The sequence below is a fragment of the Chelonia mydas genome, chromosome 11 (assembly GCF_015237465.2).
Source record: "Chelonia mydas isolate rCheMyd1 chromosome 11, rCheMyd1.pri.v2, whole genome shotgun sequence".
NCBI lineage: Eukaryota > Metazoa > Chordata > Testudines > Cheloniidae > Chelonia > Chelonia mydas.
In genome coordinates, this window is record NC_051251.2 from 38,106,927 (window position 1) to 38,134,436 (window position 27,510).

At 39.7% G+C, this 27,510-nt stretch overlaps 1 protein-coding gene across 3 annotated transcripts in view; it reads right to left on the reverse strand.

The window, feature by feature from the left end:
- Positions 1 to 27,510, reverse strand: part of LRP2 (LDL receptor related protein 2) — a 182,220-nt gene that overhangs the window by 83,616 nt on the left and 71,094 nt on the right. For all 3 annotated transcript variants that reach the window (XM_037912394.2, XM_043525116.1, XM_043525115.1), the window contains exons 22-35: positions 26,404 to 26,643; positions 24,536 to 24,655; positions 24,007 to 24,123; positions 22,915 to 23,292; positions 21,715 to 21,963; positions 20,188 to 20,399; positions 18,894 to 19,078; positions 17,385 to 17,613; positions 15,588 to 15,765; positions 13,466 to 13,594; positions 9,203 to 9,369; positions 3,152 to 3,295; positions 2,018 to 2,127; positions 332 to 509 (exon numbers count right to left, since the gene is read on the reverse strand). In XM_037912394.2, the coding sequence (XP_037768322.1) occupies positions 332 to 509; positions 2,018 to 2,127; positions 3,152 to 3,295; positions 9,203 to 9,369; positions 13,466 to 13,594; positions 15,588 to 15,765; positions 17,385 to 17,613; positions 18,894 to 19,078; positions 20,188 to 20,399; positions 21,715 to 21,963; positions 22,915 to 23,292; positions 24,007 to 24,123; positions 24,536 to 24,655; positions 26,404 to 26,643 (2,636 nt within the window). The remainder of the gene's footprint in view (positions 1 to 331; positions 510 to 2,017; positions 2,128 to 3,151; positions 3,296 to 9,202; positions 9,370 to 13,465; positions 13,595 to 15,587; positions 15,766 to 17,384; positions 17,614 to 18,893; positions 19,079 to 20,187; positions 20,400 to 21,714; positions 21,964 to 22,914; positions 23,293 to 24,006; positions 24,124 to 24,535; positions 24,656 to 26,403; positions 26,644 to 27,510) is intronic.

Genomic DNA, 27,510 nt, shown 5'->3' on the forward strand with positions numbered 1-27,510 from the left:
ACATGTGAGTGCACACTCTTCCACAGGACACTGGATAAATAGTTTATTTGGTAAACAAGACTACTGGGTCATCCCCATACCTAACTGCTGTTTCAGTATCCATGGAGGGAGGGGCACAAAAGGCAGTTAGGCATTCAACTCTCATTGAAATTCAAAAAAGCAAGATTCATTCCAGTCCAGCAGCTACTGTATACTGTATGAATCCGTCATGTTTGGCCTGAAACTTTTAGTCACATGATTAGTCTCAGTGAAACAAGTGAACTACTCATGCGCGTTACGGCTGCAGAAATGGGCACACAGATACTACAGCAACAGTATAAAAAATTCATACCACTCCCGTGCTTGTGACGGCCCAGTACAACTTCTGCTCCTTAATGTCAATGGTAATAAACTCTATATGGTCAAGGTTACCAGTGAAGAGGGTTTTTATATCTGAGCCATCCATGTTTGCACTGGCAATCTTTGCTGGGACCCCGCTGTCAGTTCCCTGGTCTGTCCAATACAGTTTCCTGCAACAAATGTTATTGCAGCAATTACAGAAGCAGGTAAGACTCTAAGGCCCCAGTTCACCAAAGCATTTAAGAATATGCTTAAGTCTACTGTGCTACCCAGCAAAATACTTCAATATGTTCTGAGTAGGGATGGACTGCTGAATCAGGTCCAAAAACATGTCTCAATTTATCGGAACATTGTCATGTTAAAGACAGTTTAAGAAAAAATATTTCCTTTCCTGAACCACTCACAACATCTTAAATTACTAAAACTCATTGAATTTTAAGAATCTAACAGAGCTAATTTCCATTTTGCAGAGGATTCTGAGATTTCAAAATTGGGTTTAGTTCTGATTAGGAATGAAAACCAAAAATGTCTAAGGCTATGTCTACACTGGCAACTGAACGACAAAACTTTTGTCTTTCAGAGGTGTTAAGCCCCCTCTCCCCCCCCGAAAGAAAAAGTTTTGTTGCGACAAGTGCCAGTGTGAACAGTGCGTTGTCAACAGGTGCGCTCTCCTGCTTGTTGGTGGTGGAAGTTTTTTGTCGGCAGGAAAGCCAACAAATAGTGACTACACGGCGTGACTTTTAGTGGCACAGCTGTAGCAACATAGCCATGTCGCTAAAAGCTGTGTAGTGTAGACATATCCTAAGTTCTTCACAACATGGAATTACCATTCTCTACCCAGTCCTACCAGGAGTCCCGGCTGCTAAGAGCAACAAGTCTGGGAGCTCTAAAACCTGCCTAGATTCCTGCAAAATTTTCGTGAAATCCACACAGTCCTGCAGAACATTTCCATTTAGACAAATCAGCAAATTCTGATGAAAAAATGTTTGTCAAAAATTTTCCAGCCAGCCAGAATCTAATTTATTTTTAAATGTTTATGAGGGTTTTTTGTATTTTGCTAGGCTTGATCAGTTAAAAAAAAAAAAAAGAATAAACTTTTACCCAAAGACATTATCTTAATATTTATAATATGGATTAATATGGAGAGTTGCCATTTTGGATGGGGGAGGTAAAATCATGTTAATATCATGGTAGTTAATATGTGAGAGTTAACGTGTTTTCTAACATGATGTCTTTTCCCATTATAGACTAGGCCCCAGATAGTCATCCTTGTATCACTTTACACTGGGTTGACATTTTGAAGGTTTTCTTTGCAGTCAAACTGGCTTGAGATTTAATTTTTTAAATGAAAGCCATGCTCCAGAATTCAAGTTATGTGACAATTAAAAAATAATCTGCAACTATGCAACAATTTATGCGTTCGTGTAATTGATCGTATCGTATATTAGGTTCTAGCTATTGTTTTAAAAGATTAACTGATTCAACCCAAATATAATTTTAAAAAACAAACTCTATGTATGCCAATTTTATGCCTGCAACAAATTATCACCGCCACCTATCATACAAACCCTAAAAATTAGGAGAGAAATAAAATAATTCAGAAAGTATTTACTATACCAAGCTGATATAACTTAGAAAATAAAGTATAAGTAAAGAAAAAACTATTTTGGAAACTCACCCTCGTGCTGGATCAACAGCCAAACCAATTGGCACTCCAGCTCCAGTAGGGGTACCATCATTGGTAATCAGAGTTTTTCTGTACATTACTTCACCACGTAGCTTCAGTACCTACATAAATGTTTAACACAATTAGGGTATGCAATGTGGAATTGACAGTATAATTTCAAACTAAAACCTGGACAGCCTGAACCCACATAGGTCCAAGCTGAAGAAAAAGCTAACACAAGCACTATGAAGAAAAAGCACTGAGTTCTGTACTTCTCCAATGCGTTCTCTCCTCTGACAGGTACTTCTCCAACAAACTTCCTGTGATACTTAATTTAGCTAGCATAACTGCAAATTATTCCTGCTCATAAAAATCACTAAAATCCCTACTAAACTGTTTCCATACTTCAGTATAACACTAGAGGTGTTAAGTGAGGTTCAGGTTGATTTTATGCTGCTTTACAAAATATTTCTTTTCAACCTGTTTAAAATTAGCTTCCTTTTAATTTAATCACATGCCCCCTTTTATTATACTGGGACAGAGAAATCCCTCATCATCCATTACATTAGATCCCTATTACTCCTCTCCTTTCCACCCTAAATAACCCTTGTCTTTTTATCCTTTAGCTACTTTCAAATGGCTAGTCTCTGGGGAGCCACAACACACCAAACCATACCACAGCATCTGGGACCTGAACTTTCTTTCATTGCAGCCAATGGCAAAACTCCCACTAATTTCAATAGGCATGGATTTGGAGCTTAGACTTTAATGCAGAAGTGTAATACAGCATTCCACTCTAGTGTTCTGAGGATTTATCAGCATCAAACAACATCGGAGAGCTTACTGATTTGAAGAAAAAATAGATCTGTGCACAGGTTAATGGATGCTCCTATGAAGTGTTGCTTTTAAAATCACATTGGCTACATACATATGTCCAGATTCGAGTTCGATTTATTTAGTTTGATTCTTTAGGCAACTAAATTTTCTAATTTTTTTTCTGTTTTTTGTCCTTAATACTCAGTTTTAAAATAAAGCTGCTTTCAGGTGTATTTCCCCAGAATGACTTGCTGCTTTGAAGCTGTATGTATGGCCTCTGAAAGAAAAATTCAGGCTTTCACCTTTAAATGGTATTTATCAAATAAGTACCTCAACTGACTGCGTGCCAGGGTTACTATAATACAAGTTTGCAGATATCCAGTCTAAAGCCAGGCCAATAGGCGCACCAATCACAGCTGCTGGAGCAAATACTGTCCTGTTAGTTCCATCTGACTTCACCCTGTGGATTTCACCCTTGGGGGAAAAAGATAAGAAAAGTGAGAAAATGTTGAGGGAAATGTCACAAAGAAAATATCACATTTCTTCCTCTTCACAAGCACTTCCCTTACATGATACTAATTTGCTTAGGAAAAAGCATATCCAACACAGCTAGTAGAATGTATACGTATATGCGCAGTACACAAAAGAGGGGCAAAATTATTATTCTAAATCATAAAAGCTACATTATATAAAGAAACATTACTACTCTCTATCCTAACTGGAGGATATAAAATTGTGCTGCATAGAACAGAAGGTTGGAGTTTATATCTTCCACGGTTATATATAATCATACTATAGTATGAACACTTTATTAGGAAAAACTCAAGGAAGGTCTGTGATAAACATCTTTGATACAGTTTAAACACAATAAAAGAAAATTGAGGTCTTTTCCCCAGTATAACTTTTTAAGATTTGTACTTTGAAAACAGTTATAAAGTCAAGAAACTTGACTAAGTTTATCCCAGTGATCCTACCCACTCTTGCTCCAGGAGTGTAAACCCTATGGAATCTCCAACACTAGTTGCTATCTTTCTGTAGATGACACTTAGGGCAAGTCTACAGTACAGCACTACATTTGCGCAGGTGCACTGATGCATAACTTCTCCGCCTTCAACGGAGTGGTACCTGCTTAAGCCAAAGGCTACAACTGTGTGGATACTGGGTCAAATTTACTGTTGTCATAAGCAGGCATAACTTCTCTGCCTTCAATGGAGTAGTACCTGCTTAAGCCAAGTAGCATATCTCCACAGTACTGCTATACAAATAATCCTCCCTCAAGTCACTATGTCTATGGCAAAGAGAAAAACAAGAAAGAATATTATTTTTTGTACTGTTTTCTAGTCTCATTTTTCACCTTGAAAACACTAGACTTCTAGGACAAAATGCTGGCTTCCTATAGATTACCTCATCTGCTTACTTGATGCTCCAGGAAAGGATCTACATTTTAAACAGAACAATAAATTAATTTCTTTTTTATTGTTCGCAAGACTTTGTATTGCACATTCTTGGAAAAATGTGTCTTCTCCTGTGGAATTGTGATATAGTGAAATATGGACTGTCCTTCAATGGAAAAGCTTGCACACCCAAGTACGTACACAAGAGAAGAGCCAAAAAGAGGACTGGTATTTAGAAATTCGATCACCCTTTTTAGCACACTCAGAGAAGGAAGGCTCACAAGCTAGGAAGCCATAATCTTTAGCCAGGTTCTTTGAATATTAACCAGACGCTGTATAAGTAAAAAGTAACGTACAATGTCATGTGTTAACATTTTATTGTAACTTCACCTTAATAAAAAAACAAAACACAAGTCTTCAAGAGCTTGGTAGATGCTTATTATATATGTATTCACTGATCCAACTAAAGTTACCCAGGCACCTCTCAGACATATAATAAGACAGATAACTGTTATGAAGTGTTTACAGTCTAAGGCATGCTGCTCTTCAGAAGTGACTATGCGGCTCCTTGTATAGGCACCGACTCCGGGGCTGGGGCTACAAGCGCCAACTTTCTGGTGTGCTGGGGGGTGCTCACTGCTCAACCCTTGGCTCTGCCACAGGCCCTGCCCCCACTCCACCCCTTCCCGCTCCCCTCCTCTGAGTCTGCCGTGCCCTCACTCCTCCCCCCAGACCCTCTTGCACGCCACGAAACAGCTGATCGGGAGGTGTGGGGAGGGTGGGGGAGGCGCTGATCAGAGGGGCTGCTGGTGGGCAGGAGGCGCTGCGGGGGAGCTGCTGGGGGGCTGCTGACGTATTACTGTGGCTCTTTGGCAATGCACATTGGTAAATTCTGGCTCCTTCTCAGGCTCAGGTTGGCCACCCCTGGTCTAAGGAATGGAAGGTAAACACATAGGGAATAAGTAGTGTGAATGGGAGTCAAGGGTTATAAGCAGAGGATAGTGAGAATGCTGTGACAGTGCTGCACCTACCTTGGTGGTGTGTTGAGTGGGTGTGGAGGGGTGGGGGGGTTCTTTGTTTGTTTTTGTTATTTATAATTATTTTATTCAAAAATTGTAATTAAGGGGGATGGGTTGTGTGTAGACGAACAAGCAGAAGCTGGGGCACAAAATGAGGACAGGAAGGGTCAGGAAGAAAATGGAAAAGGAATAGAACTGGGTGCTGGCAGACTGCAAGTTTTGCCTTCACGAGGAAAATCGGGGTGTGTGTTTTTGCACCATTGCTACCTGCATTTTAAGTACCAGTGTAGATGAGGCTCAAGCATTTTTACCATTGTGTCTTCCAGTCCTGAGTAAATTAGGACGCGGGTAGTTCTCCATCCATGTAGGTCCATCAGCAAAGACTGTAGTGAAGGCAGGGCTCAGGTATTTTTCCACCATGTCGTCTAACCTTTCTACAAGCAGAGTTGGACAACAAAGTGGGAATTACCTAAGCTCTGTCTATACTACAGCCTCAACTGTTGCCGCCATGGAGGGAGAATTATAGCTACAAAGTATGCTAATGTAGGCAAAGCCCAAGGGACAGAACCAAAATGGGGTGATAAGGAAGAGTGGTGGTGTAAGCAAGGAACATAAGGGAAATGTAGGCAATTTGCTAACACATTTAGATCTGAGAGAAGTGCATATTGTAGAGAAGAGTCCATGATCCAAAGACTCTGTATGTGCACCCTGGGTGCCTCAGTCCTGTCAGGACTGACAATGGCAACTACCAATGGCAATGTGGACTGCCCAGCAGGCCCACCTGGAGGTCAGGGATCTGGATTGGGGCAATAGTCCCATAATCATCCTGAGTCCCTTTGCCCAGCTGGGGCTGCAGACTCTAAATGAAATATAGTATTTGCAGAACTCAGCCTGCAGCTGCACCTGGAATTTCAGCTGCCACTTATGTGAATTGATACATCAGCCTGCAGCCTTCAGGTGAATTATTAGACTTTTGGTAAATTTCAGCTGTAGCTTCCAGCTGAGATCTGGCAATGATCTTTTTCAAACAGCAGCTAGGATCAAATTAGACTCTTGAACTCAGTACTGTTTCTCTACTGAAAAAACAGTTTAAATAAATACATTTATTTTACAATTCTTGGCAATTAGGAACTATGATGATGGGCAAACACAAATCCATTGTTCGATGACTGAGAATGTTTCAAAAGAAATTATTTTACGTCTTTTTTGACTTAAAAATGGATAACTAAATTTTAAAATTTTCTGACATTTGAAGATAAAACACAATTTTTTTATAGAAGCAATAATACACTTCCAAAAGTGCAGTGCTGGATACAAACATTTCTCAAATAGTTGTGAATACCTGAGCACTAACAGGTATCTAACACATGCAGGCACCCAGGATAACACACACCCACACATGCACGCACGCGCGCATGCACACACACCTTGCCATGCATTGCTGCGTCTGATAAAATATATATTTTTCCTTTTGACCCAAGCTGCCAAACTCGGACCCAAATCCAGCAAGAATTATATACATGTTTAACTATACATAGTGTGGGCTAGATCCTTTGCTGGGCCCAGCTGTCATAGCGCCATTTACTTTATTTCAGATACGACAATCTATACAGGTTGCAGATCCAGTTCACAGTGGGTAAAGTTAAGCACATGCCTAAGCCACTGCAGAATGAGGCCCTTAGTTCCCCATGCTCCCAGGCAACTGCCTAGCTTGAAAAATTCAGATCAGAGGGTCTGGTCATACAGCTCTGTGAAACTACCAACATTATGTTTGAAACCTGAGATCTTTGTGAACAACAGAGAATTTGAAACTTTGATGCATAATTAACTTTCGTAAAAGGAGGGGCAACAAACAAAGTTTACTGAACGTGTACCAAACAATATTTTGTCAATTCATCAGCAAAACAATTTTTTTCACCATAACGAATTAAAGTATTAGAAAACTTACTTTGTAGTGATTGAGCTCTTTCAGTCAATTTAGCTTAACAAAGAGAAGGTTAAGGGGTGACTTGATTACACTCTCTAAATGGAGAACAAACACCTAATAATGGGCTCTTCAGTCTAGCAGAGAAAAGTATAACACAAGCTAATGGCTGGAAGTGGAAGCTAGACAAATTCAGACTAGAAATAAGGTACAAATTCATAATGACGAGAGTAATTAAACATGGAAACAATTTACCAAGGGTCATAGTGATTCTCCATCTCTGACCATTTTTAAATCAAAACTAGGTGTTTTTCTAAAAGATCTGCTCTATGAATTATTTCGGGGAAGTTCTATGGCCCGTGTTACACAGGAGGTCAGACTAGATGACCACAATGGTCCCTTCTGGCATTGGAATCTATGGATCTATGAAATAGCTGCTATTTTTTTTAGAGCTCAGTAAATTATTCAAAATGAATTATTTATTTAACTAAGGTAGCCACTTTTTTCCTCCCAGAATATCTGTGAGGCGATAACTACTTTCTCATATTTATTATGGGCTTGATTCTGCAAGGTATCGAAGGATTCTGCATACGCATAAATGTAAGCACATGAGTAGTTCCATTAATGTCAAAGAGACTACTCAGATGCTTAAAGTTAAGTACATGCTTACGGGCTTTGTTGCATTGGAAACCGGGTGTGCAGCACCTTGCAGGATCAAGCCCTATTGGAATTTATTTGATTAACATCTATTTGATTTTTATTTATTTAATGCCTTCATTGTGAACATTAGACATTCCAGCTGTGTTGCTTACGTGTGATTTGGCAGATAAATCACACAGTATTTTCTCTGTTCCCTGACCGAATTAAAGTACTTCTGCCACAAAAACATGAGCATGTAAATTTAAAATGAGGTTCTGATCCTGCAAACACTGACGTATGTGTTTAAACAAGCAAAATAATCTTTGCAGAATCAGGGCTTTGATTTCCATGAATACTTGCTCATGAAACTTTGAAAATCATCTTTTGCTACTATTTTTGCCAGTAAAATTTGATTGCTTGAAAGTTCATTAAAAAAAATGGGGACATATACATAGCTGAATCAAATTAATTACAAAATTAAATACATATCTACAGGGGAAGCTTGCTTTACTAGCCCTATTTTTAGTTTCTTTCCTCCAAAACACGTGGTTTTTTTTATTTTTGAAGAAACCTGCAAAAAAACCAAGGCAAAAAATAATGAAAAAAGAAATTTTCATCACTTTCACTTGCAGGGCGAAGTTTAAGGAAATCCCTACATGGATGGAAGGTAAGAAGCTGACATGAATAACCTGCTGTACAGCACAACTCATGAGAACTCCTTGGTTGACACCACACTTCTCCTGGACTTAGCAGAGCAAGAAATTAAAAAAGGAGTTTCCCTGGCCTAACTTGCTTGCTGCTGAATCAGCACACTCCTTGCTAAGTCCATTTCAGTGACTTCCACAGACTTTTAAATAAGCTTCCACACTGCAAAAGCTGGGAAATATTTTGTGTTGACCTTAGAGAACAAGCCCTTTTATTAGCTCAGCAGGAGCAGTCATTAAAGGGGCACCATCAACTTCAAATGTAGTCAGTTTTTCAAAATCAGGTAAAACTAGTTTCAGAGCATTATACCTCCCCAGAGCCCCCTGCAAATTGTTGTGTTTTTGAATCACTTTCCCCCCCGCCTTTTTTTTTTACATATTTTTCTGTACTGACAAGCTATGGGCCCAACCCTTGAAACATTCACACACATGAATAACTTTACTCTAATGAGTAGTCCCATAGGTAAAATTACTCCTGTGTTTGTAGGATTGACCCCTAACTGAATATACAGAAGAAACCAAGAAACTGACTAATAAACAAAATGGAAAAACTATAAAGAAATATTTTCTTTCATTTCTTTGAGTTATTGTAATGTAAATATTATCTATAATATTAGTATGTTAAAAAATTAGTCAGAAGTATCATTTTTAAGTGGGTGTTGTCCCTTTAGTGCACATTTCAAACATAAGTATTAACTTACTGGATTTTCAACCCAATAGATCATCTGTTCCGAATCGTCAAAGTCAACATCAACACCATTCTGGACACCTGCTATTGGAACCATGGCATCATTGCTCTTCTCCGCAGGGTTAAGAGAAATCCCATAAATGATATTATCTCTTACAGCAATAAGGAAGGGATGTTCAACTGTGAAAACAACATAACAGAAATCAGAATTATATTCCTATATAGTTCAGTCAGTAAAGGAAATGAGATGCTATGGGATGGTGTTTGCTAACTTTGTGCCAGAATTTGTGAGCGCATACAGTAAGCTTTTCAAAAATGAGTATTAGTTATAACCCTAAAATGACATTTAAGCCCTGAAATCAATGACCTGGTTTTCAAAAGGGCTGAAAACTTAGCAGCTACCCCTGAAGTCAGTGAAACTAGTCACATGAGTAAAGTTACTCAAGTGTAAGTGTTTGCAGGATACTATAATATAGGCCTAATTCAGTAAAATACTTATATGCAGTATTTTCAATATGCCTACGTGATTTAGGAGCACAAGCCCCACTGAAATTCAATAAAATGTATGCTCCTAAGTCATCTAGGCACTATTGAAAGACCCTTAAGCATATGCTTGATTTTAAGCATGTGCTTAAGTTCCATTGAAGTAACTAGATCAGTAGTTTAAAGATAAGCCAAAGTGCTTTGCTGAATTAATATAAGACCATAACAAAAAAAACTTGAAAAATTATTGCTCTGATAAGCAAAGCCAGCTTTAGTCATTAATCATTCAATTCTATTAATTGAACAAATAATAAAGGGTAAGATTGTCACTTGCCCTAATGCAGATGCAGAGGCGAGTAAGAGGGCATGAGCCAACACATAATCTCTGCCAGGATCACCCGTCTGGGAACATGGGAAAGAGCAGGTTCAGCGGGACTGCTGCTCAAGGCCCTTGCCAATCGCCATGAACAAATAGGCAGGGAATGAGTAGATAGTGGTGAGGAGTGAGAGCAATGCATCAGCTCGCACAGCTGAGCCAGTACTAGTGGAAAAGTAAACTGCGCCATGTAAAGGGCAGCAGTAACTTACGTCACCTCCGGGAGCACAGTGGAACCAGGGAAGGAATTGTGACACTCTAAGGCAGCGGTTCTCAAACTGTGGGTTGGGACCCCAAGGTGGGTTGTGTCCCCATTTTAATGGAGTCACCAGGGCTGGCTTAGACATGCTGGGGCCCAGGGCTGAAGCCCGAGTCCCACTGCCCAGGGCCAGGGCTGAAGTCTGAGGGCTTCAGCCCTGGGTGGCGGGGGATTCAGGTTACAGGCCCCCTACCTGGGGCTGAAGCCCTTGGGCTTGGGCTTTGCCCCCACCTCGGGGTGGCAGGGCTCAGGTGGGCTCAGGCTTCGGTCCCCCCTCCTGAGGTCATGTAGTAATTTTTGTTGTCAGGAGGGGGTCGCAGTGCGATGAAGTTTGAGAATCCTTGCTCTAAGGGGTTGTTTACCCTGGGGATTTTTTGCATTGGTTTAGAGCTGCAGTGCATTGACAGCAGGGTTTTGTGTGCAGCTGCACTCGTGCAAAAATACCCCAGGGCAAACAAGGCCTCAGAGTCACAATTCCCTGCCAGGGAGGTTCCTCATTAAGCACAGCTACATGCTGGCCCTTGCACAGATGTTAAGTGTCGACCTAGCCTAAAAGGAGGTCACATGGGAAGTGCCTTAGATGCACATTTATATTATACCCAATAACCTACTTATAAGTTCATTACATACCCATGGAATATTAAAAGCAAGGAGTTTGGTTGGGTTGTTTGTTTTTTTTTTTTTATTATTTCACAACTATGAATATGTAAAGCCTGATTCTGTGCTCTGGAGTAACTTCACTGTAGCTCATGGAGTTACATGAGTGTAAAATCAGTGAAGCTGAATCAGGTCCATAAAATATATCCTTCATATAGCTATTACTTTTAATATACATTTACATGATTAAGTTGTATTTTATATAAAATTAATGTCTTATTCCATTTCAATTAAATGTTTGAGACACTAAATTTACTTTGTTAGCATAATATTTTACATTTCAGTGTTACGACTACATTTTTTTTTTAGACTCACCGAGGAAAATGGTAACTTCACTAACACTCATGTCACAAAAAGTTTTAAAAATAGAATTACTACAAAACCTAACCTTGACATCAAAATTACCAAAGCCATTTTGTAAAGCAAGAAAATGTGCAATCTGGGAATTAACACTTTTCCACCAACATAAGGTTAGTAATATTAGATATGCCAATTACCTATGCAGAGTTCCCCAATATCACTCTGTTGGAAAGACCACTATGCAGCCAAAATGTGCGTAAGTCAGTTTAATCTTTCTGCTGAAAGTTTGTGCTGGCAAGCTAAACTAAACAATGTCAGCAAGGATTACGATCATAATAAATCTCTGAAGGAGAATGGCAAATCTCTATTCTTTTGTAATCATTAGCGATAATTAAAATCGTTCACCACGAAAAGAATCAGCAGTGTTGTATAATACCCTTTGCTGATAAGTTCTGACCTGTAGTAAATCTAATGCATACATAAAATCTGCTGTTTTCTATATGCTGTTTTTTCAATGTATAATAGAAATTTTAACTAAACAGAATAAAGAAGCCTACACAGATTAAAATTGTCTGAAGTTGTATTCAGTTTCTTCACTCATACAGAAATTTCTACAGATCCCTTTTTGTTGCACAATTCTATGTATTGCACAGCTATGGAATTTAGGAAAAGGTCACAATGGTAAATAAATGGATTTAGGAAGTGTCACAGTATGCCCCTGGTTTATGGTCTAGGAAGAAAGAATAAGACTTTCCAAATATTTTGACCCGTTGGCTAGATACAGTGGCATAAAAGATCCTGCAAACACTTGCAAACATGCATAACATTTCTCATGTGCATGCTTGCTTGACCACAGGTGTAATCTATCTCTTTCACGGTACTCTCTCTAAGCCCATCCCTACACCCTCTTACTCTAGAGTATAGTGCATACTTCCATGAGTAGCGCCCTTCTCTCCAGATTGTAAAAACAAATGTGTGGTGCACATACACTTAAAACACTTTATTTAGTTTATTGTTTCTTATAGTAAGGGGAAATCGATATGGCTCTTTGAAGCCATAAGAATCTATTAGAAGCCATAAGAATCAGCTTAAGAATCTATTCAGGGGGCGGAAAAAAAAGCAACATTGATTTTCCCTTGAAAACTCAGAGAGTTAGGAGGTGTCTGCTGAATTAGTCAGACAACCCCACTCTCTGCTTAACCCAGAAGCATTTCCACCCTAAATTTCACGTGCTCTGGAGCTTCCTCTTGAGAAACACACCAAAGGACTTTGCACATCTCCAGAGCTAAGTGAACAATTCACAGCAAATGCTTTCTTTGACTAATTTAGTCTCTTTTTCTGGTCATGAATTCCCTCCAAGCAATTTATGATTTTCTTGAATTTTTAGAAAATTAATTTGCTGAATGACTTCTGCAAACAATCCTTGGTCTGCAGATTGGTCCAGGGCAAATCAGTGTAATTATCTTATATCTGAAATTCGAGTTGGGTAGGTTAGTTTTGATTATCCCAAATCATGTGTATTTGTAATACTAGTTTGTGCCTCTAGAGGTCCTGAACTTCATACTCAGAATTTTTAGCCAAGGAACAGTAGAGTGCATGTTGCAACAGTTTCGGTTGTTCTCCATAATTCATCTCTTGCCAACCTCGGCAATTAGGCATTATTAGTTACACACTAATATATATAACATGTATTACATACAACATAATACATACAACATGATATTCCTTTGGTTCTCTGATTGGATTACTACAAGTCTTAGAATGAGGTGTCTAGTCTGAATAGTTAAAAAAAAAGTTCAACGTTCTGTTAATATTCTCTAATATTTACTAAAAATTAACTCTTTTCACTAGTATTTCTGTCAAAAACACCCAATGTGCTGAATGTTTTTTAAAATATCTGGCTCCTTTGTAGGTGCCTCAATGGGAGCTGAGTGCTTTCAAAAATCTGCCCCCAGAGATTGTGAGTGCTGAGCATTTGAAAATCTGGCCCAGAGCTCTTGCAAAAATTTGGCCCCAAGTCTTCAAGAAAAAGTACATTCCATGCGAACTGCCTAAAATGATGTAGGATATATTTTCCACAAATAGCCGTCCATCATTTTGTGTGGTACATCCTGCCCTGGCAGAGGAATGGACAATGATCTAACAGGGTTTTTTTCTTTGCTTGTTTTATTTTTTTGCATCTCTGGCTATTATGGTCTTACCTCTCATGCAGTTCACATTATCAGGAGAAAGTGTCCATCCTGAAGGGCAGGCACAAGAATAAAACCGTGGCCCTGATGAAGAAAGCAAGCACAGGTGGCTACAGGAAGATGATGCACAAGAATTGATACCTGAGATTAAAAAGAAAGCACTGGTAAATCTACAATAGGTCATGAAGTTCTGTATGCATACACTCTGAGTCAATGTCTATTTAGGTCCTAATCCTATAAAAGTTAAAACCGTTAGACTGGGTCCACTACATTACTTTACTTGTATTTCTTTAAATGCAGGGACTACATTTTCTGGAACCAGGAACACACTAAGACACTGTAACACTGAATAACCTTCCCACGCTGTTTGTTAAAACAACAGTGCTGTTGACATACCAGCCATTTCATTTCATTTGTATAATGCAGAACATTGGAGTCTATCTGCAATGTCTGATGTCCCTGCATGGCAAGGGGTGCAGAATTCCCAGTCCATGATCATGCTAACCTTATCATTAATGGCAAATGTAGGGGGTTTTAAATTAATTCTCAAGGCTGGGATTTTAAAAGCAGTGCTCAAATCCCATTCAATTTTAGTGGGAGTTGATTGCCTAACTCCATGGATCTCTTTGAAAATCCCAGACTAAATTTTTAAAATGCAAATTACAGAGAGAACATGGTCTCTCTGATCACCACAGATCTACTTATTGCATTTCCAAGTTAGATTGCTTTGTTTAATCCCACACGCTTGCCACTAAAGAGGAGTTCTCATGAAGAGTGATCTTCACATAGTGAAATCATGTTTTGAAGTTACCCCTAACAATTAGCAGGAGGCTAATCTAGCTACTCTTAGAGGCCTAGAAACTCAAGGATAAAATGTCATCATTTCTAATTTAAAACCTACTGAAAATTAAAGAGATTAACAAAACAGCAGTAAGGCAGCAGCATAAAACCAGAACTCAAGATAGAGAAGAATAATACAGTAGATTAATATAAGAACATAAGAACAACCATACTGGGTTAGGCCAATAGTCCATCTACCTCAGTATTCTGTCTTCTGACAGTGGCCAATGCCAGATGCTTCAGGGGAATGAACAGAATAGGGCAATTAACGAGAGATCCATACTTTATCACCCAGTCTCAGCTTCTGGCAGTCAGAGACTTAGGGACACCCAGAGCACTGGATTGCATCCCTGACCATCTTGGCACATAGCCATTGAAGGACATAACCTCCGCGAACTTACTTAATTATTTTTTGAACAAAGTTATGCTTTTGGCCTTCATAACATACCTCCAGCAATGAGTTCCACAGGTTGACCATGCGTTGTGTGAAGAAGTACTTCCTTATGTTTGTTCTAAACCTGCTGCTTATTCAGTTCATTTGGTGACCCCTGCTTCTTGTGTTACATGAAGGGATAAGTAACACTTCCCTATTCACTTTCTCTATATCATTCATGATTTTATTGACATCTACCATATCGTCCCTTAGTCATCTCTTTTCTAAGATGAACAGTCCCAGTCTTTTTACTCTCTCCCGGTATGGAAACTGTTCCAGACCCCCAATAGTTTCTGTTTCTCTTCTCTGTACTTTTTCTAATTCTAATATATCTTTTTTGAGATGGGATGACCAGAGCTGCACATAGTATTCAAGGTGTGGGCACACCATGGAATAGCACCATTCTTTTCCCTTTCCTTTTCACTATGAATCAAAGTAAAAGTCTTTAAGAAGCAAGCCAGCAAGAGATCTCATCTAAAAAAGTGACATAATTGTGTGCAATCAATTCACCCACCTATTCCAACCAGAGACGTTTTACTAAGTAAAATGCATTCTAAGGTGTCAGTTGTCTTAAAATAAAGAAATAAATAAGATAAAAATAAATAACAGAGAAACTCCAGATACCAATTCCTTACTACACATTTTGCCTGTTTTGAGTTTGTATTGGCAAGACTACTTCGTTTAATTGACCACCAGGATGGATGGACTGGATCAATCCTCACCAGCCAGGGAATACCATTAGCAATGTCATCTTATTTTAAGTCATGCCCTTTGTTGGCATGAATGATTCCAATTGTGTTTATGAATATGCATATAGCAGATTTTGCTTTTGTGTTGTCAAAGTTGCTTTGTGTGACTTACCACCAGGTTGTTTAACAGGATGGACTGCAACAATTCCCAAAGGCTGGTGAATGTTATAAATCATAATTGTTTGGTTTCCTCCATGCCACTTGTTGGCCCGAATGACTCGATTAGTGTATCGGTCACTCCAATACACAAAATCTTCAAAGACAGTCAGAGCATGTGGATGCCGTAATACCTAAAAGCAAGAATATTTACCAATTTAGTTCCATTGGTATTATTATCTGGCACTTGCACTGAAATAACAGCAGAGCTAAGCACGGTGGAGAACATAACAGTTGTCGCCCACACAGATCCTTCCATAGGAATACAAATGATTTACCCTCTCCTCTGTCACCTGATGATAGGTGCTAATTGCTTTTCTGGAAAAAAAAGAAGTTTTTAAATGAAAAAGCACTTGGTAAATAAACATTCGTCTGTCATTGTAAAGTATAAGATGCATAGCCTGGAAGATCAATAGAACTGTCATATGTTGTAAGGGTAGAACAGAGGAGCCTATTAAATAAAGGGGGGGGGTATAGATTTTCAAAGGCATGAGTGGAAAAGTCAATGGGAGTTGGGTGCCCTTTGTACCTTTGAAATCCCCTGTTGCTTACTGGCCTGTTGGAGAGGGTCGCTTATCCAAATCTGGGGAAAATTAGGTTTGGGTTAAAAAAGAGGGCTGAGGATTATAGTGGTCCAATTTAACAAGAACTGGTTTGTCCTGCCATAGAAAAGTAGGGCCAGAGCTTCAATTGTTGTAAATCCAAGTAGCTTCATTGATTTAAATTGAGTTATGCCTATTTATAGTAGCTGAGGATTTAACACATCCTTCATACTGCAGTACAGAGAACTCATGTTTATGCAATCCACAATTATGGCAACTGTTACCAAGACTATAACTGAAAAAAGAACACGGACCAGTTTGTTCCCCCTACATACACACACTCACTCTGAGACACACACCTTTTATCCACTTAATAAACTAAACCACACAAAATGGACAGTTAACTTCAGTTATGTCCACTCCAAATAGATCTTATATTATGTATTACATATGCATATCACATATTACAGATTTAGTTCATATTTTCTATCCCATATAAAGGGACAGATTCCTGTTTTAATATGGAAAGATTTGTGAATGTAATTCTTATTAGCATTAAGAGGAATTCCATACATTAATCCTCACATACTTCTACGTTTCTAATAGCATTAGCTGATAAACCTGTTCAGCACTACATAAAGTACTGAATCCTGCTTGTAACTAAATAGGTGGTATAACGTGTGGATAGGCAGCCATGGGCAAAGTTGTGCTGCAAGTAACAATGTGAACCATGAGGAGATGGAGATGCGAGCTACCAATGATGACCTGAAGTATAGTAGCAGATATTAGCTGCCACCACACTGGAACTCATACCATGACGATAGGTGGGGGCATGGTTTCCTCATCTGCTCCTCTCAATAGCGAGTATTAGCAACACAGAGCAGTAGCAGAGAGCATACTGTGGCAGTCTCATTGTTGGTGAGAATGTCCCTTATGTTGTTCAAACCTTTACATAACATATTCAGCTCATCCAATGCACTGAGTTTAGTAGCAATGGAGGATAGGGCCCTTAGACTTCATGCTATTAAACAGAGCCGGATGAGAGGAAGTGTTGAGGTCACTAGCCTGGACTCAGGACCCCAATTTCAATTTCCTGATCTGCAATATGACCTTTGGCAACTCACTTAATCTCTTAGTTCCCATCTGTAATGGGGGCCATAAAAGAACCTTAGAACCATGGGAAACAGTTTTTTTCATTACTATTGTCTTACCAAGTCACTTGCTACCACCTGTCGCCTGTGGTTTCCATTGTAATCACAAAAATCAATATAATCAAGATAGGCATCAGCAAAGTAAAGCAGTTTATTTGGGTAATCAATGGAAAGTCCATTTGGCCAGTAGATTTTATCACTAATGATAACTGTTCGCATTGTGCCATCCATGCTAGCTTTTTCAATTCGAGGATTTTGGCCCCAGTCTGTCCAGAACATCACATGAGCACTGTAAAAAATAATATGTGGTTACTAATCGAGAAAAATTATTTGGATATTGAGAAATTTCAGAGAAAGTCTTTTTAGACAAAAATAAAATGACACTTACGAAATATACTATGCAATAAACACTACTGAAATCAATGTAGGATTAGTGGATTAGGATACTTTTTTTTCAAAAGAAGTGTAGCCATAATTTTTTTATAATAAAACATTTTTAAACATGTTTTCTGCTATAGCTTTAATGCACAATTGGTAATTCTAACTGGAAGTTATTTTATAATCATGTAATTATTTTTCAACTCTTAGATAAAATGGTTTACATTCCAACTCCTGAACTGCTTAATGCCAACTTAATAAAATAGATATTTGTGTCTTTCATGGTGTGTCCCCTATACAGCTACCATATTATTGTAACTGAGCAGCTCAGCATGATTGACAGCATAGTTCAGAGCTCAAGCTGTTAGAGAGCACAGTAGATTGCCAACGCTCTGCTAATAAAACAGTATATGGACGCAGGGGTTTGTCAGTTTACCTTCCACTATTCAGTACAGTCAGCAGCAGTACACAAATAGTGGGGGAGAAATTCATCTGCCACTAATATTCAGCACTGACTGTTTTGTCACGTCTTCAGATGGGAAAGCACTTAATGAGTTACCGGCAGCTCTCCCAAATGAACGTAGTGAAAATGTTTTCAGCATGCAACAGAACCAGCTCTTTGCTATACAGGCATGACACATTAGATGGTAAGTAGCTATGTGATGCAAAGCTGAATAACCACAACATATTAACATTATAAAGCATAAGCTCTCATCTGAGAAATAAGTGTTATTAGAGAGACAAGGTGAGTGAGGCAATATCTTTTATTGGACCGACTTCAGTTGGTGAGAGAGACCACAGAAGTTGATCCAATAAAAGGTGTTATCTTGCCCATCTTGTCTCTCCCATATCCTGGGACCAACACAGCTACAACAAGACTTCATACAAGTAAGTGTTATAACGTCTGTTTCAAGATAACAAAGACAGTAATTAAGGTGAAAGACAGTTAACAAATGGCTGTATTATACTGTGGTTTGAATAAGCTTAAGTGTTTGCTGTAACTGAGACTTGTGAACAAACTTAGTTTAGTAAACTTGAAATTTCCTAGAATCCAAACCCTAATTGTTATTTACAATTACGATAAACTTGGTTACATCTTAAATATTGCATTTTGGGTACAAATTAAAATCATTTTACCATTGAAATCATTATAAAATACTTTATTTTTTAAAAACAAAAAAAAAATCTTACTTAATTCTGGGATCTAACACTAGTCCCCTTGGGTTTGTTATATTTTCACTAATCAGCACAGTCCTGTGGCTCCCATCCATTCTAGAGACTTCAATTGTTTCCAGAACAAAGTCTGTCCAGTAAAGATTGCGACCTACCCAGTCTACCCCTATACTTTCAGTCACGGTGACACCACTGTCAAACACCTGTTAAAAAAACATCAAAGAGTTAGTTGGCATTAAATAATTATAATTCAATATTGGTAACATTTTTTAAAAAGCTGTAGAAAAGAGGACACAAGTAACCCTTACCCTTTAGATTTCTTATACAAAATAAGGGCCAGTCTATGAATCCCATGCTCCCATTGGTGAGCAATTACCTGAGTAGTCCTATTGACGTCTATGGGACTACCTGGGTGAGTAATGGCCCACTAGCAGTAAGAAGGGTTTACAATCTGGCACCAAGAAAGGGTTGGAATAATGTCAGCATAGCCTTAATACGTGCAAGACTATCTGTAGTGTGTGCGTGTGTCTGTGTGTTTCCTAACAACTTTAGCTTCTCTTTCAAAATGTTATACGTAAAAGTGCTTTATCATCTATGGAATTTTAAACTTACTTCCTGCAAATCGTGAACCGCTTCACTTTCTTTAAGTTACCTTCCTTTTCATTACAATACACGGAGAGCTGCCTCTTACATCTTTAGAGAGACAAGGTGGGTGAAGTAATATCTTTTATTGGACCAACTTCTGTTGGTGAGAGAGTCAAGCTTACACAGAAACAACAAGGAGTCCGGTGCCACCTTAAAGACTAACAGATTTATTTGGGCATAAGCTTTCGTGGGTAAAAAACCCACTTCTTCAGATGCACTATAAAAAAACCACCTCCATGAGCAGCGTGGCTCCCAGCGCTGGTGCCCTATCTACACAGGCACTTTACAGCGCTGAAACTTGCAGCGCTCGGGGGGGTGGGGGGGGGGGGAAGAGTTCACACCCCTGAGCGAGAAAGTTGCAGCGCTGTAAAGTGCCAGTGCAGACAAGCCCTTAAGCACAGCAGCTGTGCCGATGCAGAGTTTTAAGTGTAGACATGCCCTGAGTACCTTTCCCAGACCTGAAAAAGAGCTCTGTGTAGCTCGAAAGCTTGTCTATTTCACCAACAGAAGTTGGCTGAATAAAAGATATTACCTCACGCACCTGGTGTCTCTATAAACATGGGACAAACACTGCATCTTCCATCTTTGTTAATGGAAGGTATAGTATGTACTCTCGTCCTTTACATAATGAAAAGAAATAAAAGACAACATTCCCCAAGAGACTTACTATTTTTCGGTCTGTGCCATTTTGATAAGCACTCCAAATCTTATCTTGTGTGGTGTCAGACCAATAGATGCGACCAGTGACTGAATCAAAATCAATAGCTACTATATTCCTCCCATCTCGAATCAGAGAATAAATGCTGTGTGCCTGAGAGGTGATGTTGTCTACAACAATTTGGTTACGGCTTGCCACTAGTAAGAGAAGATTCCCAGACTCTGCAAAAGAAAAGAAATGAATGCAAACAAATAAGCTATGCAATAGTAACCCCATAAACCATTCAGAATGTTTTTCTAGGGGAGGAAAATGAACCACTAAAATTTATAATTTGGCCAAATTGGAGTGGGTTTTTCTCATGCCAAAGTATGGAGGTGCTACAGTTTCTTAATAAAACAAGCTGTTTACATTTTTAATATGGGCAAAATAATGAACTTTTCCCTAATTTTGTTCTTGAAAGCGTCTAAATCATTTCTGTTGAAACTTTCAAAAAAAAAAAAAAACAGCCTGAGGTAGACATCTCATAAAGAATATTTCAGCCAGAACAGCGAAAAATTTGGCAAACGTTATAAGCAACTGAAAATGGGAGCCGTTGGTCAACCTGCACGATAAACAATGTTACCTGCATGACCTATAATGTAGATATTGAATACACGATGTATATTTTGTCTATAGTGTGTGTTGAGGAGTACCACACAATGATCCCAGTTATTTGTTTCAGCCAAGCTATGTTTGGTACAAGAATGAAGGTGGAGGGTCAAAGGTAGCCTTAAAGTAGCCACTTTTCTAGGGCCATACTAGGACCGGCTGGCCCCCAGCATAAGTCAGGGTATCTTCAGGGCCATTCTAACATACAGCTGCCCATGATGTCAAAGACCCATCACTCCAGCAGGCAGTAATTGCCTAAGTGCCACTGCCATGCCCCTTCTCTAACCACACAGTCTGCAAGGAGTGTGGTGCAGAGCTGCTCCACCATCTGGGGATTCCCCCATCACAGGGGAATACTCTGCTGACCAGATCCACTGCGTTTGTGGCTCCTTTGTACTTCCGGAGTGCCATGAAGAGACTACAAGACAATGGAGAATGACGACTAGTGGGTGACATTTGCTGTTCTACAGAAGGCTAGCCCAAAGCAATATTTAAGTCTTATGTAAGGCTGGGACTTAAGTAGTTCACAGACCTTGCAATCTGCCCAGAGGCAAATTTTACTCAATAGGTCAAAACCTGAGAGGTGCTGAGCATCTGCACACCCACTGAACACCTTCCTCCAAAATGTACTTTCACAATCCCAACATTAGAAACGCAGAACAATCCATTTCAAGTATATTGAAAAGGACGATAATTACTAGCTAGCCTCACAGCTAACAGTTTTAATATCCGGGGTTATATGCCAGGAATTATTTAAAATGACTATTTTTATAACCTCTTGTAAAACAGAGGGTTTGTAGCATTATCAAAATGTCTGTGTACATGATGCTGTAGAGTGTACCTAAACCCCCTAGCCACTGTTTTGGATTTTATATCAGTATTCCTCACCTGCAGCTTTACAAGTCCTTCCATTGGCTTCTAAAATGTATCCTTCATCACAGTAACACCTCGAAGACCCTCTTTCATTGTAACAACGCTGACTGCAAAAGCCTGGAGGGTCACATTCATTAATATCTTCACAGGTCTTGGAGTCATTAGCAAGATAGTATCCGACTGGACATGTACACTGAGCTCCAAAGGGCCCTTGAATGCATTCGTGAGTACAGCCAGCATTATTGTCAGAGCAACTCTCCTGATCTGAAACAGGGGTGAGGGGAAACAAGCAGATTTTCTATTCTTGCGTCAATCCTGTACATTTGCACTATGAGCCACATTCTGCTCTCCAATATACCCATGCAACTGCCAATTATTGAGAATGTAGCCAGAATCTTTATTCATCACATTAAAGTATAATATGTATAATTCATAAAAAGTAAAGTATGTTAGTAATATTTGTCACTATCACGTAAAAGGAATTCAAAACATAAGAGTGCTTTCCTAAAGTTCTATAATGCTTAAAAGCAGAGTTAGCTGGAAGTACATAAATCATTTACAGTGCAAATGGGAAACTAAAATATTATATAATTTAATATATTTCATAATCATACCTGGCTGGGGTTCATCTGAGAGCGTGCATTGATTAAAGAGAGGAAGGAAGCAAGGAAAGAAAGAAAGAAGTTACACTTAAGTGAAAATCAACAGTCACAATCAACATAACACAAATTCTGCTCACTCATGGGTTTTAGATTAAAATCAGAAAAACAAAGTTAGAAATATCTAAGAAAATATTAAAGATTGAATCCAATTTAATTTTAAATGACAGCATATTTGATCAAGTTCCATTTTTTAAATGTAAAGCATAAGCAAATAGGGTCCAATATTTTACTCCTCAATAAAACAAAATCTCTACTGAAGTCAATGGAACGCCACTGAATAAAGAATGCAAGATTGGGCTCACAATCACATGGAGAGAATTCACTGGAATTGCCTTTCTACTGCAAGGTGCAGTTCACCGGTCTGAGATTCACACTTAACCAAGCTTCATATTGAATCCCAACACATTTCTGAGTGAATCTCGCATTTTCTGCTAGAAATGTTTCTATGCTGAATATACAACTAAGAAGCAGTGATGATGCTCATTGTATTGCATAACTTTTTGAAACAGCACAAAAGTTTCTAGACTATTGTATATGCTAAACAGCAACTTACTGCAGAGTGGGGATTCATCAGCTCCATTAGGACAATCTGCGACGTTATCACATACTTTGCTCAGATTCACACAAATGCTGTGACCTGGACATTGCCACTGCCAGCTGGGGCACCGGAAAGGCTGAGTGGGACAATCTCTCTCATCACTCATATCCCTGCAGTCATTGTCACCATCACAAATCCACGCTCGATAGATGCAGTTTCCATTATCACAGCGGAAAAGAGATGGAGGACAGGTCCTGGCAGGACATCTTTGATGTTCATCAGAGCCATCTGCACAGTCAGGATGGCCATCACACTCCCAGTTAGCAGGAATGCAATTGCCATCAGACTGACACTGGAACTCATTCTGATGGCACATCCCTGGTGGTCTTGTAGCTAGAAGAGTGATATTTGGTGTTAAGGAAAGTATTTACATGCTCAAATGGAGATGCAAATACTGTACAATGGGTCTAATTCAACTCTGGTACAAGTGGGTACAATTCTTGAGAAGTCAATAGAATTGTACCCACTTGCCACAGGTCCAAGTCTGGCTACAGACATGAAGTTTTAGACTCTCCTAAATACTTTTGCTACTTTTTTAATGCAAAAACCAGGTAGCTTCATTCACTTTTCACACTGTGTTGGGTATGTACACATTAATATGCACACGCACGCGGAGACTCACACAAATTGCTACAAGTCTTTAAAACAGCAATTATCTGCTCGTTATACCTCAAAATCTTCATTAATTTTAATGTACAAAATTACTCAAAGGAACTAGCTCAAATTACAAAGGGTTTAAGCTTCTGTTACGGTCTAGCTCTTGTGGGTTATGAGATTTCAAAAAAGTATCATAATTCAAAATATTATAAAATGCCAAGCCCCCCATTCACGGTTTGGATCCACAAAGAATGAAGACTCTAGCCTATGCCAGAAAATTGGCTCTTGGCTGGAACCTACTGTATGCAGAATTTCTGCCTGGGAGAAATATTTTTAGACTAAGTATTTTGAAAGCAGTTTTGAGGTTATAATAGTGGGTGAGATACAGTTTTTATTAACTTTAATAACCAGAACCTTTATTTTAATGTCTATGCAGTACAGTGTACTTACGACAACCAGTCTCATCTGAGTGATCATTGCAGTCAAAAACACCATCACACTGGTAATAAGTACTGATGCATTGGTCTCCACTTGCACATTTAAACTCTGAGGCACTACAGTTGTATACTACAAATGAATAAATACAGTATTGCATTAGCTATTACCTTATAAAGGGCTAGATTGTCCCCATCTTATCTGTAGGTACAAAAGATAGGGAAATGCAAGAAACCAGGCTTTATTGTAGTCTCTTGCTCTCTGGAGCACAGAAACGATAAAGCCTTTGCACCCCCTGTGAAACCAGATTCCCCCCCAGGGGCAGAGAGAAAGCAGGTTGCTAGCACTCTGCACCAACTCACCCAGCAATGGACACACTACTCATACACATTGGGGAATTTTAGGAGGAATTTCGCCTCTCTGAGCAGCTCCATGCCAAACCCACTAAGCCTGTGCTTACACGGCATGAGAGAGTCCAAAGAAACCAGCATGTGCAACAAACAAATTCATAAATAACCCTGTTTACGAGGGAAATTATACTTACTGCAATCACGCTCATCTGCTCCATCTACACAATCCTTGTCCCCATCACAAACATAAAATGGGTCAATGCAGCGATGGTCAGGACACTGAAATTGACCAGGTTCACATGTCCCTGTAAAATCTATTAAGAGCAAAATAAAGGTGTTTGCTTTCTTGCCTTTCTACCTTGAACCAGGAAAATGGTCAGAACATGAAGACAACAGAATCAACTCTCTTAGCTATGCATGTTATCTAACAGCTAACAGCAAGATAAATTAAAAACATTCCACCATAGACATTAGTACAAGGTAATGATTTATTTAGATGCAGGTTGGAAGTCATGCAAAATAGGACCATAGAATCATAGAAATGTAGGGCTGGAAGGGACCTCAAAAGGTCATTGAGTCCAGCCTCTGGCACTGAGGCAGGACCAAGTATATCTAGACCATCCCGACAGGTGTTTGTCTAACCTGTTCTTAAAACCTCCAATGAAGGGGATTCACAACCTCCTAAGTAATCTGTTCAGTGCTTAACTATCCTTGAAGTTTTTTCTAATATCTAACCTAAATCTCCCTTGCTGCAGATTAAGATGATTACTTCTTGTCCTACCCTTAGTAGACATGAAGAACAACTGATCTCCATTCTCTTTCTAACCCAGACTCCAACCTGTGAGAAGGAGACTTGCAGAAGGGTGACCAGAGAGCTTACGCTCTTATTTCATTGCAAAAATTCTGTGAGCTATTGCTGGGTGAAAACAGTCACCCTTTATCATCTGATGGGGCCTTCCTATCAATAGACTAGTCCAGGGGTGGGCAAACTATGGCCCAGGGGCCACATCCGGCCCTTCAGACGTTTTAATTCAGCCCTCGAGCTCCTGCCGGGGAGCGGAGTTCGGGGCTTGCCCCGCTCCATGTGTGCCATGGCTCCACACGGCTCCCAGAAGCAGCAGCATGTCCCCTCTCCAACTCCTACGTGTAGGGACAGCCAGGGGGCTCCCCACACTGCCCTGGCCCCAACCACCGCCCCTGCAGCTCCCATTGACCGGCAACCATGGCCAATGGGAGCTACAGGGGTGGTGCTTGCAGATGGGGCAGTGCGCAGAGCTTCCTGGCCGCGCATCCACACAGAAGCCGGAGAGGGGACATGCTGCTGCTTCCGGGAGCTGCTTGAGGTAAGTGCCACTCAGAGCCTGCACCCCGACCCCCTCCAGCGCCCCAACACCCTGCCCCAGCCCTGATCCCCCTCCTGTCCTCCGAACCCTGAAGTCCCACCCTCCTGAACCCCAGAGCCCGCATCCCCAGCCGGAGCCCTCACCGCCCCCACCCGCACCCCAACCCCCTGACCCAGCCCAGAGCCCCCTCCCGCCCCTTGAACTCCTCATTTCTGGCCCCACCCCAGAGCCTGCACTCCCAGCCAGAGCCCTAACCCCGTCCCGCACTCCAACCCCTAATTTTGTGAGCATTCATGGCCCGCCATACAATTTGCATACCCAGATGTGGCCCTCGGGCCAAAAAGTTTGCCCACCCTGGACTAGTTGATGGCACCACTCCTGTATGTAAGTGTTTACAACACTGCACCTTAGTTTCTTTGATTTTGTAAACTGCAATGCAATGGGGTTTTGCAGATACCAAAATTCAGGGCAATATAGTTGTCACAATTACATCATTTTTAATAGTGACTGCTTTGTAATTCCATGGGGTCTTAATATTTGAATGTATGTTGACTTTTCCAAGTCTCATAAGATGGAATAGTATTATTCCAAGTTCCATATTGGTTCTTTCTTTCCTTCTGAACATATTTATCCCTCTCATATACACATGTACATATATTTATGTAGTCATATGTAATCTATACACACTGTACTGCAAACCAGATAATTCTGACACTTACTGCAATTTTTTTCATCTGACCCATCACCGCAATCATTATCTGTATCACATAGCCAGATCCTGGGAATACACCTGCTATTGTCACAGGTGAACAAGGTTACAGGACATGAAGTGGGACCCTGAGTAGGACAGTGCTGTTCATCACTGCCATCAAGACAGTCATTATGTTTGTCACAACGCCAGCGACCTGGAATGCACTGTCCATTGCCACAGGTAAAGGCTGATGAAGCACAAGAATTATCTAAACAAGAAACAATATATGAAAACATTTGTACAGCAATAGCTCCAAAACTTGCCTTCCTTGAAAACACATTCAAGGAATGTAAATGTAATTATGCAATTTCTAAAACTTATATCAAAACCATTATTTATGGCAAGAAACCATCAGTAATTTTAAGAAATATATTCTTAGAACAATTTTTTAAATTGTAATTATTAATGGTAAGGTAAAAGTTTTAAAAAATATTTCAAAACAATCAAAAAAAGAAGAAAAGTCACTTGCTCCTTCATTCTCACCAGAATGACATCTTAGTTTTTCTCCTGTAACAGTACAGATCCAGATTCTACCTTCAGTTACATACATGCAACTCCCAGTAAAGTCAATGAGACTCTTGCTTATAAACCACCTTGAAGATGTCAACCACCAAATAAATATGTGGTATTCATCCAGTATCTTGTCTGTATTATATCATCAACAGTAATTCTCCTACTACTCTCACAGTTTATTTTTGATCAACAAATTTAAACACTTTGCATGTTTGAGCCAATTTACAGCAAAGCCAGGAAATGAACAGTAAAGGCTGAAAGTGCACTCTTAATTCACTTTACTGTGGAATGGGAGAAAAGACACACAGGCAACAGGCCTGGGAGAACTCAGGGAGATAAAATAAAAACCTTTCCAAACCTTTACCCAGAACCCAAACCCTGACACAATTTTGTTCAAGCATCCACAGGCCTCTGCATTTACTAATTTCATCTGGGAGCAGAAATATCAAAATATCACAAGCAGCTATTCTTTTAGTACCTTGCAGGCTTACTAATCCCTTAAAGTTTACTAATGGAAATCTCCTAGGAAAAGCCACTCTTGTGACACTGCAAGCCCCTTTTT